This window comes from Alosa pseudoharengus, unplaced genomic scaffold (genome assembly GCF_046254945.1).
Source record: "Alosa pseudoharengus isolate Yale_2024_CS ecotype anadromous, Long Island Sound unplaced genomic scaffold, YU_APseudo_1.1 YU_APseudo_1.1_scf_17, whole genome shotgun sequence".
Taxonomy (NCBI): Eukaryota; Metazoa; Chordata; class Actinopteri; order Clupeiformes; family Clupeidae; genus Alosa; species Alosa pseudoharengus.
The window spans coordinates 22976325-22990920 of NW_027468640.1; the positions used below are offsets into that span (position 1 = coordinate 22976325).

General features: G+C 42.1%; 1 protein-coding gene across 2 annotated transcripts in view; it reads left to right on the forward strand.

Moving 5' to 3' along the window:
• LOC143127461 (uncharacterized) overlaps window positions 1-14596 on the forward strand; it is a 37802-nt gene that overhangs the window by 3689 nt on the left and 19517 nt on the right. Inside the window, exons 3-7 of one of the 2 annotated variants that reach the window (XM_076288985.1) lie at window positions 7242-7561; window positions 8042-8107; window positions 8891-8974; window positions 9338-9717; window positions 11970-12167. In XM_076288985.1, coding sequence (XP_076145100.1) covers window positions 7242-7561; window positions 8042-8107; window positions 8891-8974; window positions 9338-9717; window positions 11970-12167 — 1048 coding nt within the window. The remainder of the gene's footprint in view (window positions 1-7241; window positions 7562-8041; window positions 8108-8890; window positions 8975-9337; window positions 9718-11969; window positions 12168-14596) is intronic. The other variant, XM_076288986.1, reaches the window with a different exon arrangement.

The window sequence follows — 14596 nt, forward strand, 5'->3', positions numbered from 1 at the left end:
CCCACTGCGGTCTTCTGATCTTTTGAGCGTCTGTTGTAATGATCAGCCATAAACGCTAGGTCAAATTCAAGACTCTTTTCCTCAGTGGTCCTTGTTGGTTCTTTCAAGAGGAGTCTTAAGGCATATCTGTTCAACATGCACTTAGTTTATTAAGCGTTTCTTATGCGTTATGGTTGGTATATTAGTATACTATTTATTTATTTTCATTAGGCTATTGATTGAATTGACATTGTTGTTTATTATTGTTATTCTTCTCAATGTAGTCTTACCAACTTTTTTAAAACTTTGTAGCCTACTGTTGTTATTTGTATGTCTCTTTGGACAAAAGTGTCTGCTAAATACTAGAACCATAACCATAACTACATGTGCTTTTCTTAAAATATCCTAGTTGTTCATGGATAAACATTACTAATATAAATTCACCTATCACATTCCGAAGTAGCCGAGGCTGCAGTGCCAATCCATCTATTGCTGAAATATTGTGTTCCAATGCTTTTATGGCCTCTTTGTGGGCTTCTCCTTTGACTGTATGCCTCTGCGTCCCCCACATACTTCCCCCCGATTGCCTGCGAGTTTCTCTTTCTTTTATTGTCTATGTCTTCTCTTGACTAAACAGTAATTTCTTTAATGTGCGACAGAAAAAAGGGCTGCTAGGATACTGGGCCATAATAGATAAAAGGTAATGGAGCCATTCATACATTGTTGTGTTTTTTTTTAAATAAACAGTGGACAAATAGAGTCTTTAAACGCTTCAGATGTAAAGTTATTCGTAAAGTTATTCAAAGTGACGCCAAAATTAATGGGGGTCAATTAAATGCTAGCTTTAGGTGAAGCCTTATTATCCTCAGAGACTCCCATAGAGAATAGCGGTTTCCTAAAGTCAAGCATGCTTCCTTGATAGAATGCTTCCTTGCAAGTTGGGTTTCACGAAGATGAGGCTAGAGGCCTCTCTAGTGTTCAACTTCAACGCAGAGGATTATGGGTATTTTTGTTCACCTGATGAGGATCCACAGAAGCATCCTTGACAGTTCTCAGAATGAAGGGTGCGAATTTCAGAGTATACTTGACATTGGAACAGTGCTCGGAGGAGTTCAATGATGTGGCGTCCTTAGGCTCATTTCCATTGTGTGCGTTCGGGGTAAAACCTAGGAGGCGGGAACTTGTCCAGGAACATGCCCTCACTCGGTCCTCTCAGTCCTTTGCGTTTCCATTAGAATTGAAGGACCCTGGTCAAACTCGCCAGCCTCTTGAAGTTTGTTACAGGACATGCCAATATGCAGCTTTTGCTTCACGATTGCCACACTAATTAGATTAACTAAAATTGCATAGCAGATACATTAAATACTCTCCCTAACACGCCTTTGCTAAAGCCTTTATTATAATTTACTTACGTGTAGAGACAGTAACCTAAACATTCTTTTACTACCTAAATTAGTCTATCATCCTCGGAGGCGAAAAATAAACATTTTGTCCCCGGAACGTCGCGTTACGGGGCCGTTCGTCTATAGGAAGCGTGCGCAAACGACCCCGGCCCCAAATTCCAGGTCCAGTAGTGGAAACTCCCCTCTTGAAAAGGCGGCCATTGAGTATGCTTCCTTGACTTTGGGAAACGGCTAAAGTCTAACTTTCACTCTAGGGAAACATCCGGTTTCTGAACTGGTTGCAGTTCCTTCTCTGGTTCCACGTGAGGGTGCTCGCCACCGAGTGCAGAATGAATGGAGGTCTATAAAGCTGTACCCCTCAAAATCCACTTTTCTAGAGATATTATTTTTGTCTAGTAATGTTGCATTCGAAAGGGGAGGCAAAGAGAATACACACTCCTGAGTATTATATTTTTTAAGTATATTTTTCTCTTATTTGTTCCAAAAAGCCTTTCAAATATATCAATGACGTGTGAATGATTAGCAGAATGCTAGTGTTTTATGGGCAACAACGACCCAACTTGTAAGAAATCGAATGGACATAAGTACTCGTTCATTCAACTTTGACCTATAATCCATAAAATCTGTGATTTGATAGATAGATAGATAGATAGATAGATAGATAGATAGATAGATAGATACTTTATTGATCCCCAAGGGGAAATTCAAGGTCTAAGTAGCATACAGACATCACACACAACATGCACTTACAGCAGAAAAAGTAATAAGAAAACTCCATACAATAGAAACAGTAGAAGATAAACATGATACTAAAATACTAAATACACTATAAAAACTAAATAAAATATCGAATTTGTCAACATTTCTCAACGACAATTAGGTGAAAGAGACAAATTTTGCCGTCTAGCTCCTTTTCTAAAATTCAGTATCTATCCATCTAGACTCCCATTCATTTTGCACTCGCCCGCAATCACCCCCAGTGGACCTCTGCTGGAACTGCAACCAAATTTGGTATAATGAGACTTAATAGGAAGTGAACAGGCTCTCCGTAGACGGGCTCTGGGGTAGCCAAAGCTTTCCCCTTGGACCCAACCCCGATTGCTATTTTCTTTTACTGTCTATGCTGTTTTCCCGGTAGAGGCTTCCCTCACATTCCAGGAAGTGGGCCTATGTGCTATGTACAGTCCAAGTGTTTTCAAAAAGTGACGATAACCAGGATTTCCTGTACAGTATAGGTCGAGTTCAAGGGTGCCTTTCACTCTGAGTAGCCTGCATGGAGAGAGCGAGCGAGAGAGTGTGAGAGACTGGTCCGTCTTTCACAGCAGTTGTGAAATAGAGGGAGATGCTTAGGCTAGCCTACTAGTGCTGTCAAAACTACCATGATGGAACACTCTCTTTATGTCCAGTATACAGAGAGTCAGTGAGTGTGTCAAGCTTACGTAAGGGATAATGTATAGAACGCCGGTCATTATGGGGAAAATAAGTCCCGACAGGGCGAACCGGACCCCGACGCGCCAGCGGAGGGGTCTTGTTTCGCCCTGAAGGGGCTTATTTTTTTCACATAATGACCGGCGTTCTATACATTATCCCGCTTATTATACGGCTACTTGCCAAAACGAAAAAAGAAACTCCATGATATGTCTCTTTACACTTATTTGTTACCGTTTCGTCGTGGCTTTTGCTGAGAAACAAATAGTTCGCAACACACGCTGAACTTGAATCAAACATTCTTTAGAACACAGCTGATCAACCGTCTGCTTTCACTTTTGAATGAAGTTCCAAGCGCAAACTCCGTTGCCATTGACAGCGGTCATTCTTGTTTTCAGAGGTCCTTTCCCAAGAAATAATGACCGCTAGAACTTTCGGAAATCCCATTCAAGTCAATGGAGCATTCTTGCATTGTGAAGAGCCGTATAATAAAGATACTTAATAGATAGAGTCTTTATTGTCCCATAGGGATAATCATTTTCACACATCTTCTTTTCATGTTCCATAGCACAGCAACATAAACACATAAAATATGTAACACATATATCCCATCCACCCATGTGACATACTGTATATCTCATCCACACAGCAGATATACAGTAGCATATGACGTATAACAGTAACATACATCCCATCCTCATTCAACACAAAGAAACACATCACATTAAGACACCCACACAGACACATCAAATGTGAAAACTACAAAGCAATTGAGTTGGTGGTGGCAGTATAACAGTTTGTTAAGCACTGTGATGACGGTGGGGACAAAACTTTTTTTAAAAATAGGCTTTAGTCCAGCTCAGTGCTCTGTATCTGCGGCGGATGGAAGTAGTGTGAAGAATTGATTTAGGGGATGGTCTTTGTATGTGCTAGGCATGTGATTGTAAAGCACATTGAATGATCTCTGTGTATGAAATGCGCTATATAAATAAACTTGACTTAACTTGACTTGATGGCTGTGTCATTCATCATTCATGTCTAGATTGGGTTGGGTGTGAGGAGACTGATGATAGGAGGCAATATGTGTGATTTTAGTGAGTTTGTTTTTGCAGGTAGGGGTTAGCATTGTGTAAAACAGGGTGAGCAGTACAGCAGGGTTGGTTGAATGATTAATAATATAAAAAAGAGGGTGTAGCTCTTTCTACAACAACACAACGGGGATACTGTAGGTTGTTTGATACGGGCGTTTATTTGGACATTGGATACACCGAAGACTCCACACTCCACGCCATGAGAACTGTTAGTAATCACCAATAAATGGATACATCAGTGTACAGTACAGTGCACAAACGTAACAAAATGATACAAAGAAACAAATAAAAACAATGTAAAACAAAGTAAATACCTCATTGGCAACTGGTTATAGAAAGAGGGGTTGAGCTTAACTTAATTCTTGTCTTGTAGGTACAAGTATACCAGGCCTAAAACGATGTACTGTATAAAGTGGTTGGCTATACAGTAACATACAGATTGAACAAAACAAGTATTGCAAATAAAATTAAATAAAACAAAAGGAAATAAATACCTTGTTGCTGGTAATTCTTGCACAGGGTTAGATTAAGCACTATAACTTCAGATGCTTAATGCTGAATAAAGGCAGAGCCTAACTTAAATGGCCTGCCTCCACTGTGACAATGGCAATAATGAACTATGCGTTCTATCGGTAGCCAACATAAAGATTGTTTAATAATAAATAAACAATTCTGAAACCATAGCAGGTTTGAATGCAAATAAACATGTATATTCCTTGTTGATAAGGAAGTGGGAACTGATTACAAATGCTATACTGAGGCCAGATTCTGTACTGTACAATTCTATACTGAGAATAATTCTTCACATAACAAACAGAATATTAAATATCAACTTAACATTTACAGATGGTGAGGAGGAAGGGAGAGAGGGAGGAGGAGAGAGTTGGCAGATATCGGAATGTCACCTTTTACCGACCGTCCCGTATTTCTGACCTCTTACGTGTATGTGTCACTTAATATTAATTTCTATACAAACCAAGACAGCGGATTCCTAAAGAACAACATAAGTGTATCTAAATTAGCTATGTACCAAAAATTACATTTTACCACGACTCGAAGAGCGTTGTAAGGCTGCGTGTACAAATCCGTTTGGAGCTCCAGTGAAATTTTGATTTGCGACGAGAATTCTCGGTCTAGCCGTTGATGTGCCGTGAGAAAGGTCGGAAATGGTCACCCACCAGCCCAGCACTAAACTCTGAGCATAGTAAACAAAATTGGATATTTCAGGCAGTGAAAGCCCCGGTAAGAACCAAACTAGATTTTGTTCAAATCTACACACCTATGGCTACTGAAAAATGTAAGGTTCATTTATCAAATGTTATTTTTAAGTATTAAAATACATAATTGTTTTAGAATTTTTTAACGAAAGGGGCGGTAATTGGTGCTTTTACGATATTCCACCTCATGAGCAGGGCTATAGTGGTAAAATAAGAGGTGGGCAAACTATGAATTTGCTGATCAAGGTGGACTGAGCCAAGCCTTATTACATTTTTTAAAAAGGCATTCAGAACATGTTTTATGGTGGTGGAGGTTATTGTCCAATGTTTACAACAACACCAGTGGTATTAAATGGTTCCTAGAGTGTTGATGAGTGTACATAATTGTGAATGTGGATAATACAGTGTGTTTTTTTAAAAGTTGCAATTGGTGAATAATCTCTTTCGAGAGGTGGATAAACTCTATTAAGAGCTGGATAAACTCTATTTCTGAAATTTCAGAAGTGGATAAACTGCGTTTACTTGCGTTTAGCCTCCACTACACCCCTGCTCATGAGAGGAGTCAACCGTAGGGCAATTCCTGAGTGGAACTCGAGAGTGAACAAGACAACTCATTCAGGTTTCTGCAGTAGTAGCCTATGGGCTACTGTACATCCTCAATAGTAAAGATTCAACCATTGTAGGCTACAATGAACTTGCTTTCACTTTCCCTGATATGTTTTAAACGTGACTAATTGTGAGGCTTTCATATAGTTTATAGCAAAATAGCCTCGGTGATTGCACATTTGAACTAAAGTCAGTGGATCTTACAAGCATAGGCCTACAGAAATGTTCATCTATCTGTAGTAAGAATTTACATCTCACTGTGGTAACACATTCCTGTTGGATGAGATAGTAGCCTAGCCTATGAGATTAAGATAATATACACACATCCTGTGATAGTGATGAGGCTTATTTGGTGTATCTTGAACAATGCTTATTCAGAGGATTTTCAAAGAAGGTAAAAATAAAGAAAAAAATCACTATGAACCCATACTTATTCAGAAGAATTCCAAGGAAGTTGTTGTCAACAAATGATTATAAATAAATCTAGGCCTACTGTAGGTTATAAGATTATGCAAATACATAATTAAGTCAGCTAGAAATTGAGTTTCTTGAGTGTGTGCTCTGTTGGTTTCCATGTACATTCACTCTTCACTTATCCATCTGTATTTTGTCATTTTGTTAGTCTGTCTGTTTGTAACTCGTCCGTCTTGTATCTGGCTGTTGTGATGCAATAATATGCCGATAATTCCTTTTCTGGGTCCAAGGAGGCCCAGAGTGGTTCACCTTTTTCCAGAGTGTAAAAAGAAAAAAAAGTTCCGCTATTCAGAGTGAAAGAAAATGATCATTCTACTATTCACTACTGTCATTCTACAACTCACTCGCAGCCAAAATAGTATTTACATGACATCACATGTCGTACAGAAAACATCATGTGGCGTGAACTTAACAACCAAATTATATGACACACATTTACAGGGTTCATACGGGTCAGTGAATTTCTGGAATATCATGGAAATTGTATAGAGTCTATTCCGGACATGGAAAATCATGGAACATATTATCATTTGTGGAGCAAAGTCAAAGGCATTTTGTTGTAGCAGTTTAAAATTTACTTGCCAAAATACATTAATGCAAATATGTCCATATGTATTACTGCTTGCTTGAGTGGTTGTGGTTAGCCCAACTTTACTTTTTCAATGCCCATTTATTCAATTCCCACTCTAAAAAAAGTAAAAGATTCTTGAATGCTACGCGGCTACTCTGAAATCTTTTGTCGGTATATTGTACGATTCATTCTATAGTAGGTCATGGAAATTCAGGTTTTTTGTCAGGGAAAAGTCATGGAATTTTACATCTGAGTGGGAACCCCGTAGTCAGTGCCAGAGCGGTAGATAGATCTTTTTCTATGGCTCTGGTCAGTGCGCATTCAGTCTTTTCCCTCTTCTTGCTCATTCTCTCGCTCCATGCCTTCCCATTGTCTTTATTTCATTAATCTGAACGTTTTACTGTCACACGTCATTGCAAGCTATGCTAGCGTCTTTGTTTGTCTTGATCTGTGCCATTTACTCATCGTCCAGATTCGAGTGGGGAGCGCCGCAGGGTGGACAAGCCTCAGAGTGCCACAGACATCACCCCAGTGTCCCTGGATGACCTGGAACTGCCTGTTGCAGGGGAGGGCAAAAGCAGCTACAAGAAGGTCAAAACAGGGGCAAAGTCGTTAAAGGATGAGGAAGAGGAGGAGGAAGACAAGTGGGTAGATGCCTCTGAGATTAGGTTGAGTCCAGCGGAAGGCCGAGAGGAAGAGGAGGACGAAGAAGCTTCTCCCCTGCCCGTCGTTGGTCAGGCTGGAAAGAAACACCAAGGAGTGACCACCACTGAGGACTCCACGTACCTGCAGGTTGGTCTTGTGCTTCATTAGAGGTGTGTGTGTGTGACAGAGGCTGTGATACCAAAAATGATGGCTAGAGGCCGCCACATACTCTTCAGCAAAAAAGGATTACTGTAAAATGATAATCCTGAAATCATGAGGAAAATGTTTATTGCTATTTTTCTGTTCAGTGTGTGATGCAACTTTGGTGTTTGGAAGTGGCTGTTTGAGTCCAATCTCTCTAAGTTTTATGCCACTATTTATGGCATTTTTCAAATGTATAAGTGTATGCGAGTACTAAAATTCAAAACACCAAATGTGTGAAATCCACGCCCCTCTGCCTGTCATGTGAACTGCTGCACTGTTGCACTGTTGCACCATATCCATGGTTTTTGATGTCAATCAGCAATAACACCCATATTTCCCATTTTATTTTGTAGGGTGCTGACAGAAATACAGAATTTGAGCTTTGCTTCTTTGTTTTCTTCTTCTCTTGTTTTGTCCCCTCAGGATTTCCATAGTCTGCCAAAGAGCCTGGTGCCCTCTGAAATCACTCACTGCCTACACATGCTGGAGGTCAGTAGAAAGCCAGACTGCATCTTATTTATTTATACATTTATTTCATGGGGACAATGCACAGTATTTGACCGAACCATATGGCCCAGGGTTCAGCATTGCAACCAGACAAACAGACAGCAAGTAATATGGCAGAATGTGTATTATCATCACATAGAAAGTTGCAGACAGGCAATCACAACATTAAGACATACGGAGACATTAACAGCACTAAGCAGCACAATTAAACAATGTCATACCATAATACAGCATATACTTATATATAAAATATGCATTTGAAATGCATTTAATGTGCAAAAATTGGAGCCACCTGTACAGACAGCATAGGCAAGGATGCTGAAGTGTGACATAAAACTTTCCATTTGCTTGTGCAGAAATACAGGAACATTCACAGTCCAAAATGGGGCCCTTACTGAAACGGAAACAGAAGAAGGGCCGTGGGAAACATTAGTCAGAGAGATGTGAGCTGTGCATGGCTCACCGCCAACACATTGAACCACTCATCTAACTCCCCTCTCCCCCTTGAAGACCTCATCCGAACAAATTACATTTGCCTGTTTTTTTCTTTTTTCTTTTTTTTCCCTCGTTTCCTCCACCATCCCGAATTAACCCCGTCCTCAGCAGGCGAGAGTCGACTAGTTTAGCTTCTCGTCCCTCCTTCAGTGTGAGAGGAAAAGACGAGGGTGGTGTGTGTGTGTGTGGGGGGGGGGGGGGCTTTGGGTGCAGAAATGGGAGTGGGCGATACGGAGGATAAGAGTGCTGTTTGTTTATGCTGGCCTGCAGGAGGAGTGCAGGGGAGTGGAGAAGGAGAGCGAGAGTGTGAAATGGAAGATGGAATTCATTCACAGCAGCATGCAGTGTGTGCAGGTGTGTGCATGAGTGTGCAGGTGTGCGCAGGTGTGTGCAGGAGAGATAGGGAGTTTGGAGTATCTGACCATCTTTGCTTCAAGAGTCACTAATTGAGTCTAGGATGGATTAATTAAGACTGATTATTAGACGCAATGTGAGGCAGAATTACTAAAATGACTTGAAGTTGAAGTTATTTACATGATGTGATTATGAATATTATGAATGAACATTCCTTCCTTGTATCTGTTATGATATACATGTGAAATATGTGGTTTTGTGTTATATGTATACATACAGTATCAGTATTTGTTTTAAAAACAGCACTGAAGTTTATGACAAATGGGTCTTAAACTATGTCTATCCTACATGTGACACCCTCAGGAGACCTTGCGGACTCTCCTCATAAGATTGGTCGAAGCTCAGAGCAATGACCACCTGTCACGAGACGCTACGTCCAACCTGTTCCCACCTCCACCACCACCACCCATCTACCCACTCCAACCGTCTAACACGAGCGAGGTGGGCGCTGACCCCAGCCACGCCGGGCCCCACCACGCCGCCCACGCTCACCACCACCACAACCACCTCCACCACAACCTCCCCCAGTGCAAGGCTCCACACCCGGTGCCCAGCAAGACCTGCCTGATGGACGCCCTCAACCCGGGCCACTGCTGCCAGGGAGCCTTGTCCGCAGACATGCCAAGCTGTGCACAGAGAGCCAAGGAGCGGTCAGCAACCTTCAGTGCCATCACTGAGCTCAGGTGGGAGTTTGCTTGTGTGGGAGGAGAGCCTGGGAGTGGAACATGGGGCAGTGCTTTGTGCTCCTTCTGCAGCTGACAGGGGAACTTCTAGAGCAGTGGTCTCGATCTCCCGGCCTACGGGCCGGATTTGGCAGTTTCTTGCAATCCCTTGGTTGATTTGATGTTAAATGACAATGCAACTGACTATTTATCAGGGGTTTTGATGACCGTTTTGAGTCCGTCACTGATGACTAACTCAGAAAAGAATGTGTGTCTATGGCAAGTCAGCTATCTAACTAACTAACATTAGTTAAACAGTTAAAGTAATTTTGCCGACAGAAGATCTGAGGCCGAAGAAGAGGCCGAAGAAGAATCCCGAATGACATATTTTTCTCTTAAAACTGCTAGAAAAGATTCTAAAAATTATACCCTTCCAACCTTTAATAAGGTGAACGATTCATCAAACATGAACATACAGTAAGTTAACTCCTGTCTCAGCTAAAGAAAAAATTATTAACTAATTCGATGACTGTATCCATGCCAACCAGGCCTGGATGACTGTATGGAGGCGAACTGAGCTAGCATGCTAGTTGCGTGTGTAAATCCTCACACCCCTAACCTTAGGAATGCTTCTAACCGCTGAGTTGGAAGCCTAGGCTTTTAGCTTAGTGGTTAGAGCATTCGACTCCCATGATGCCGGTGTGTGTTGGTGGCGGGTTCGAGGACCGTAAGTGGCGGACGAACCGACCTCTGTTACACTACCATTTTGACAAAAACATCTGCACCCTTTCAATGGACATGTTTGCAACAAGGTCTACAACGCCTCAGGAAACTCAAATTTAGTCTCTTACGTGATTTCTAGGCAGCGGTGTAAAAGTCCGGTTCCAGAAAGTAAAAGTCCTACCATGTATTGGTTCCACCTGTGCACTTAACACAAGTGATTTCCCTAATTATCTGATCTATCTGGTTGAGGAGTTGTACTAATTAGATTCAGCTTATTTAGTGAATAGTTGGAGCAAATATGTGACAGGACTTGAAGGAAGCTGGACTTCACTGCAAAAACTGCTTATCTAACAAAATCTCACCAAGTGTTATTAATCTTATATCAAGATAAAAAAAAACTAGTTGGTATTGTTTTCAGTATTAAGAGACTTACCTAGCGCTTTCTTGTGAAAACATTTGACTTAATATTAAAAAAAATTGACTTATTTTAAGACATCTCATCCTGAAAACAAGCAAATTTGTCTGCCAGTGCGTTAAGCAAATGTGTCCTAAAAACAAGCAAATTTGTCTGCCAGTGCGTTGAGCAAATTTGTCTTGATAAGACTCCTTAAAATAAGTCAAAGTCTTCTTAAATTAAGTCAAAATGTTCTTTTGAGAGGGCGCTAGGTAAGTCTTTTCATACTAAAAACAATACCAAATAGATTTTTTAATCTTAATATAAGATTAATAACACTTGGTTAGATTTCATTTTTTGCAGTGTTGACATCTATGTTTCTAGGTGAGTGTCACTTGCCCCCTGGACTGTAAAATGGAGTTCATGAGGCCTACACTCAGCTCTGAGAAGATTATGTGTTCCCACAAACAGATATTTCCTCTTTTTCTCTATCACTTTCTCTTGCTTCCTTCCATTCTGTTCCAGTAACACAGGCCTACAGTAATCAGACTAACTTACGCAAGCACATAGTGAAAATGGTTCTCTGTTCCCACCACAACCACATACATAATTTCCACTGTTCTCCGGGTGACTTCCCCTACGCGAGTCTGACAGTGTGGCCATTGAGTCCCCAAGCAGTAGAGCCCAGATGGTACAACATCACTGTCCCTTATGTAATTCACCAATAGGAAATGTGATCCTCTGTACCTGTGCTTTAGAGTGAATGAGCGACAACAGTGTGAGCAGGAACAACATAACAAAAACAAATTTAAAACAGATAGCTCTGCGCTTTTTTTTAACTCCCCTCAATACTTTTTCCGTCTACACCTGATGCTGCAACCCTCTGACTCAGGGAAGGAGGGCAACAACAAAAGTTCAGCAGGGCTATAAATTCTTCAGCTGTGTGGCTGCTTTATGGGGAACCGTGGTGGCTGGAAAGATGATCTAGCACTGTGTCTTAGGAAACAGAGGGGCAACTACAGCAGTAACAACAACAACAACAACAACAACAGCACTAGTTCCAATGGGCTATAAAACAGACAAAAGGGTATGTAAAATACATAGACCCCCCCCCCCCCCACCTCTCATCCTTCTCCTCCCCTTCCTCCACATGCAGGGCAGATGTGGAGCGCCTCCGTGTGGTGCACCTGGAGGAGCGCAGAGAGCAGAAAGAGGCAATTCGCGTGCTCAAGGACTTCCAGCGGCAGGTGGAGGACCTGATCTCAGCCCAGCGTGCCCACCAGGAGGGCAGCAGCGAGCCCTTCAGTGACCAGCTGCAGCAGCTCAAGCAGGAAGTCCAAGACGTGGCCAATATGTGAGTATTTGTGTGTGTGTGTGTGTGTGTGTGTTGTCAGGGGTATGATGTGTATGTACTGTATGCCTGTCCATGTGTGAATTTGCATATATACCTTTGTCTTTTAGCATGTCTGTGTGTTTTTAGTGAGGGTTTCTATTATCGACATACAGTGGAACAGCACATAGGTACCTGTAGCCTATGTGTGTTTTCTAAAGAAAAGTGAAAGTGTGTGTGTGTGTGTGTGTGTGTGTGTGTGTGTGTGTCAGGGTTTCCGTTGTCCGGTAATTGCTGGACATTGACCGGAAAAAAAATGAAATGTCCGACAAAATTAAATCTCTCTGGTCAAATTGTGCGTGTGTGTGTGTGAGAGAGAGAGAGAGAGAGAGAGAGAGAGAGAGAAAGTGTATGTGTCTAAATATGTCTGATTGAAATTGGCTAATAATCCCGTTCCCCTAACACAATCTGAATTTAACATTAAGCATATAATGTAGGCCTATACTAAAGCAAGAATATGTCAGGAACAGGCTCTACCATTCGAAAGTTATTAAACAACAAGCATATGCTGCATTTCAAATAGTTAGCGCACGCTTAAAATGTCTGTTAAACAACGAACAAATGAGTGAGACGGTTCAAACATGGCCAGGCCCAGGCAGACTAGCCTTAAAAGTTTTTTTGCAGAGGCCAGACGCGATGGATGATGATAAATTGGTAGCCTAACGCCTGAAGCCTCAGATTTCCGGTCAGCTTGACCACCACCAGAGAAAAAGCAGAAGTGTCAGACGTATCTGTCTGAATCAGTGAAGTTGGAAGTGGAGTTGCGGGGGGTGCGGCCGCACCAAGACACTTGTCATTCTCTGCTACACTGGACATGCAACTGTGTTCTGTTCCCAGAGCATGCTTTCTCTGTCTATGATCAGCAGGGTTAGGGCCTTCTCAACGAGGAGATTGCTAGTCCCCGGATAATTTGCGACACAATCAAATGGTATCATTGAACCGCGGACCGAAAGACAGAGGGGGCATAGCATTAGGGGCAGTGGCGCAAAAAGCGGCGCATAGGGGCGCACCTCCATGGGGGCGCCAAAGCGATGGTAAAAAAATAATAATATATTTGGTATTTTCTATATGTAGCTACTGCTGTCCGTTTCATTTCAACATTTTCTCAATGTTCTATAACATTTTAGAGGAGTAACAGGCGCCCCATCTCATAAGATTCCATCATAGAATTTTGACATAGAAGAGGGAGTGGGGGCGCCGTGAGCGCTGGACGAGCAGATAGGCCTACGAGTAGTGAGTTGCCGTCTATGGAAAAAGATGGATACAGCAAAAAAAAGCTGTTGACGACTAAAAATAGAAAAAGAAAGAGGAAAAAGGAGATGGCATGTCAAGGGATGCAACAGCAGTTAAATAAGTGGACGGTGAAAGGCAACAGGTAAGATTTAAAGTGATGACGTCTGTACTTGGAGGCTTGCAAATATGAATGTTAACAGACAAAACTAGCGTTTGTTAAGCATAATGCTGATTGAAACAGCCTATTCCATTCAGATAGCTAGGTGGCTACCATGCTCATACTACACTTTTAATGGCCAACTGCAAAAAGAAATGTCATGCTAGTGTCACCAGCCAAGGGCCAGTAGCCTTAAGTACCAACAGATCCCAGTTACACACACCACAACATGGGATTACGTTATTTGGTAAAAATAGAGATTTTATTAACATGTAATAACACATGGGTCGCCACTCTAGACAGGAGGGTAAAACTTATAGGGGCGGACGTGTTCAGGGTTGGCCACTCTAAACCACACGTGTAGTCAGTCCCATCTCGGAACCATAAGGCACTTCAAAAGTCATCAGCACGAATCACCACCTATTATAATTTCACAATCCATGGACACAGCACACAGTAATGCACACAGTAATGATTTGTGACGTCACGCCCACACACTAAAAAAAAGGCCCTTAACCGCTGCCCACTACAACTCCACCCACTGCCCAGTTACTGCCGCCCACCAGCACATAAGACACAACATTCACAAACACAAAAAAGAATAGAAGAAAATTATTGTCCGTTGGCCGGGATCCTCCCGGCCAAAAGGAAAATATAAAACAATAAATCACTGTTCCAAGGGGATTGGTATCAGTCTCACCGGGCCCTCTGGGAAATGTAGTCCACTACCGGTTCGGCAGTGAGCCTAGTTCTTGACGATGACGTCACGGCGGCGCGATGTTCACGTCAGCACGCCAGTGGAGTCCTCCACCACGGAAGCGGAAGCAGTACTGAGTCCCGGCTGAAACTGTCAACAAAACACAGGCAGTTAGACCACTCCAGCCAGCAGTGTCAGCGACGCTCACTCGCACAACGATGCAGAGTTTGGAATATCACCGTCCCTTTTGATCTACTCCAAGTTAGCGTTGTCACTCGACTGCGGCTCTCCTCCGGATCAGGCTCC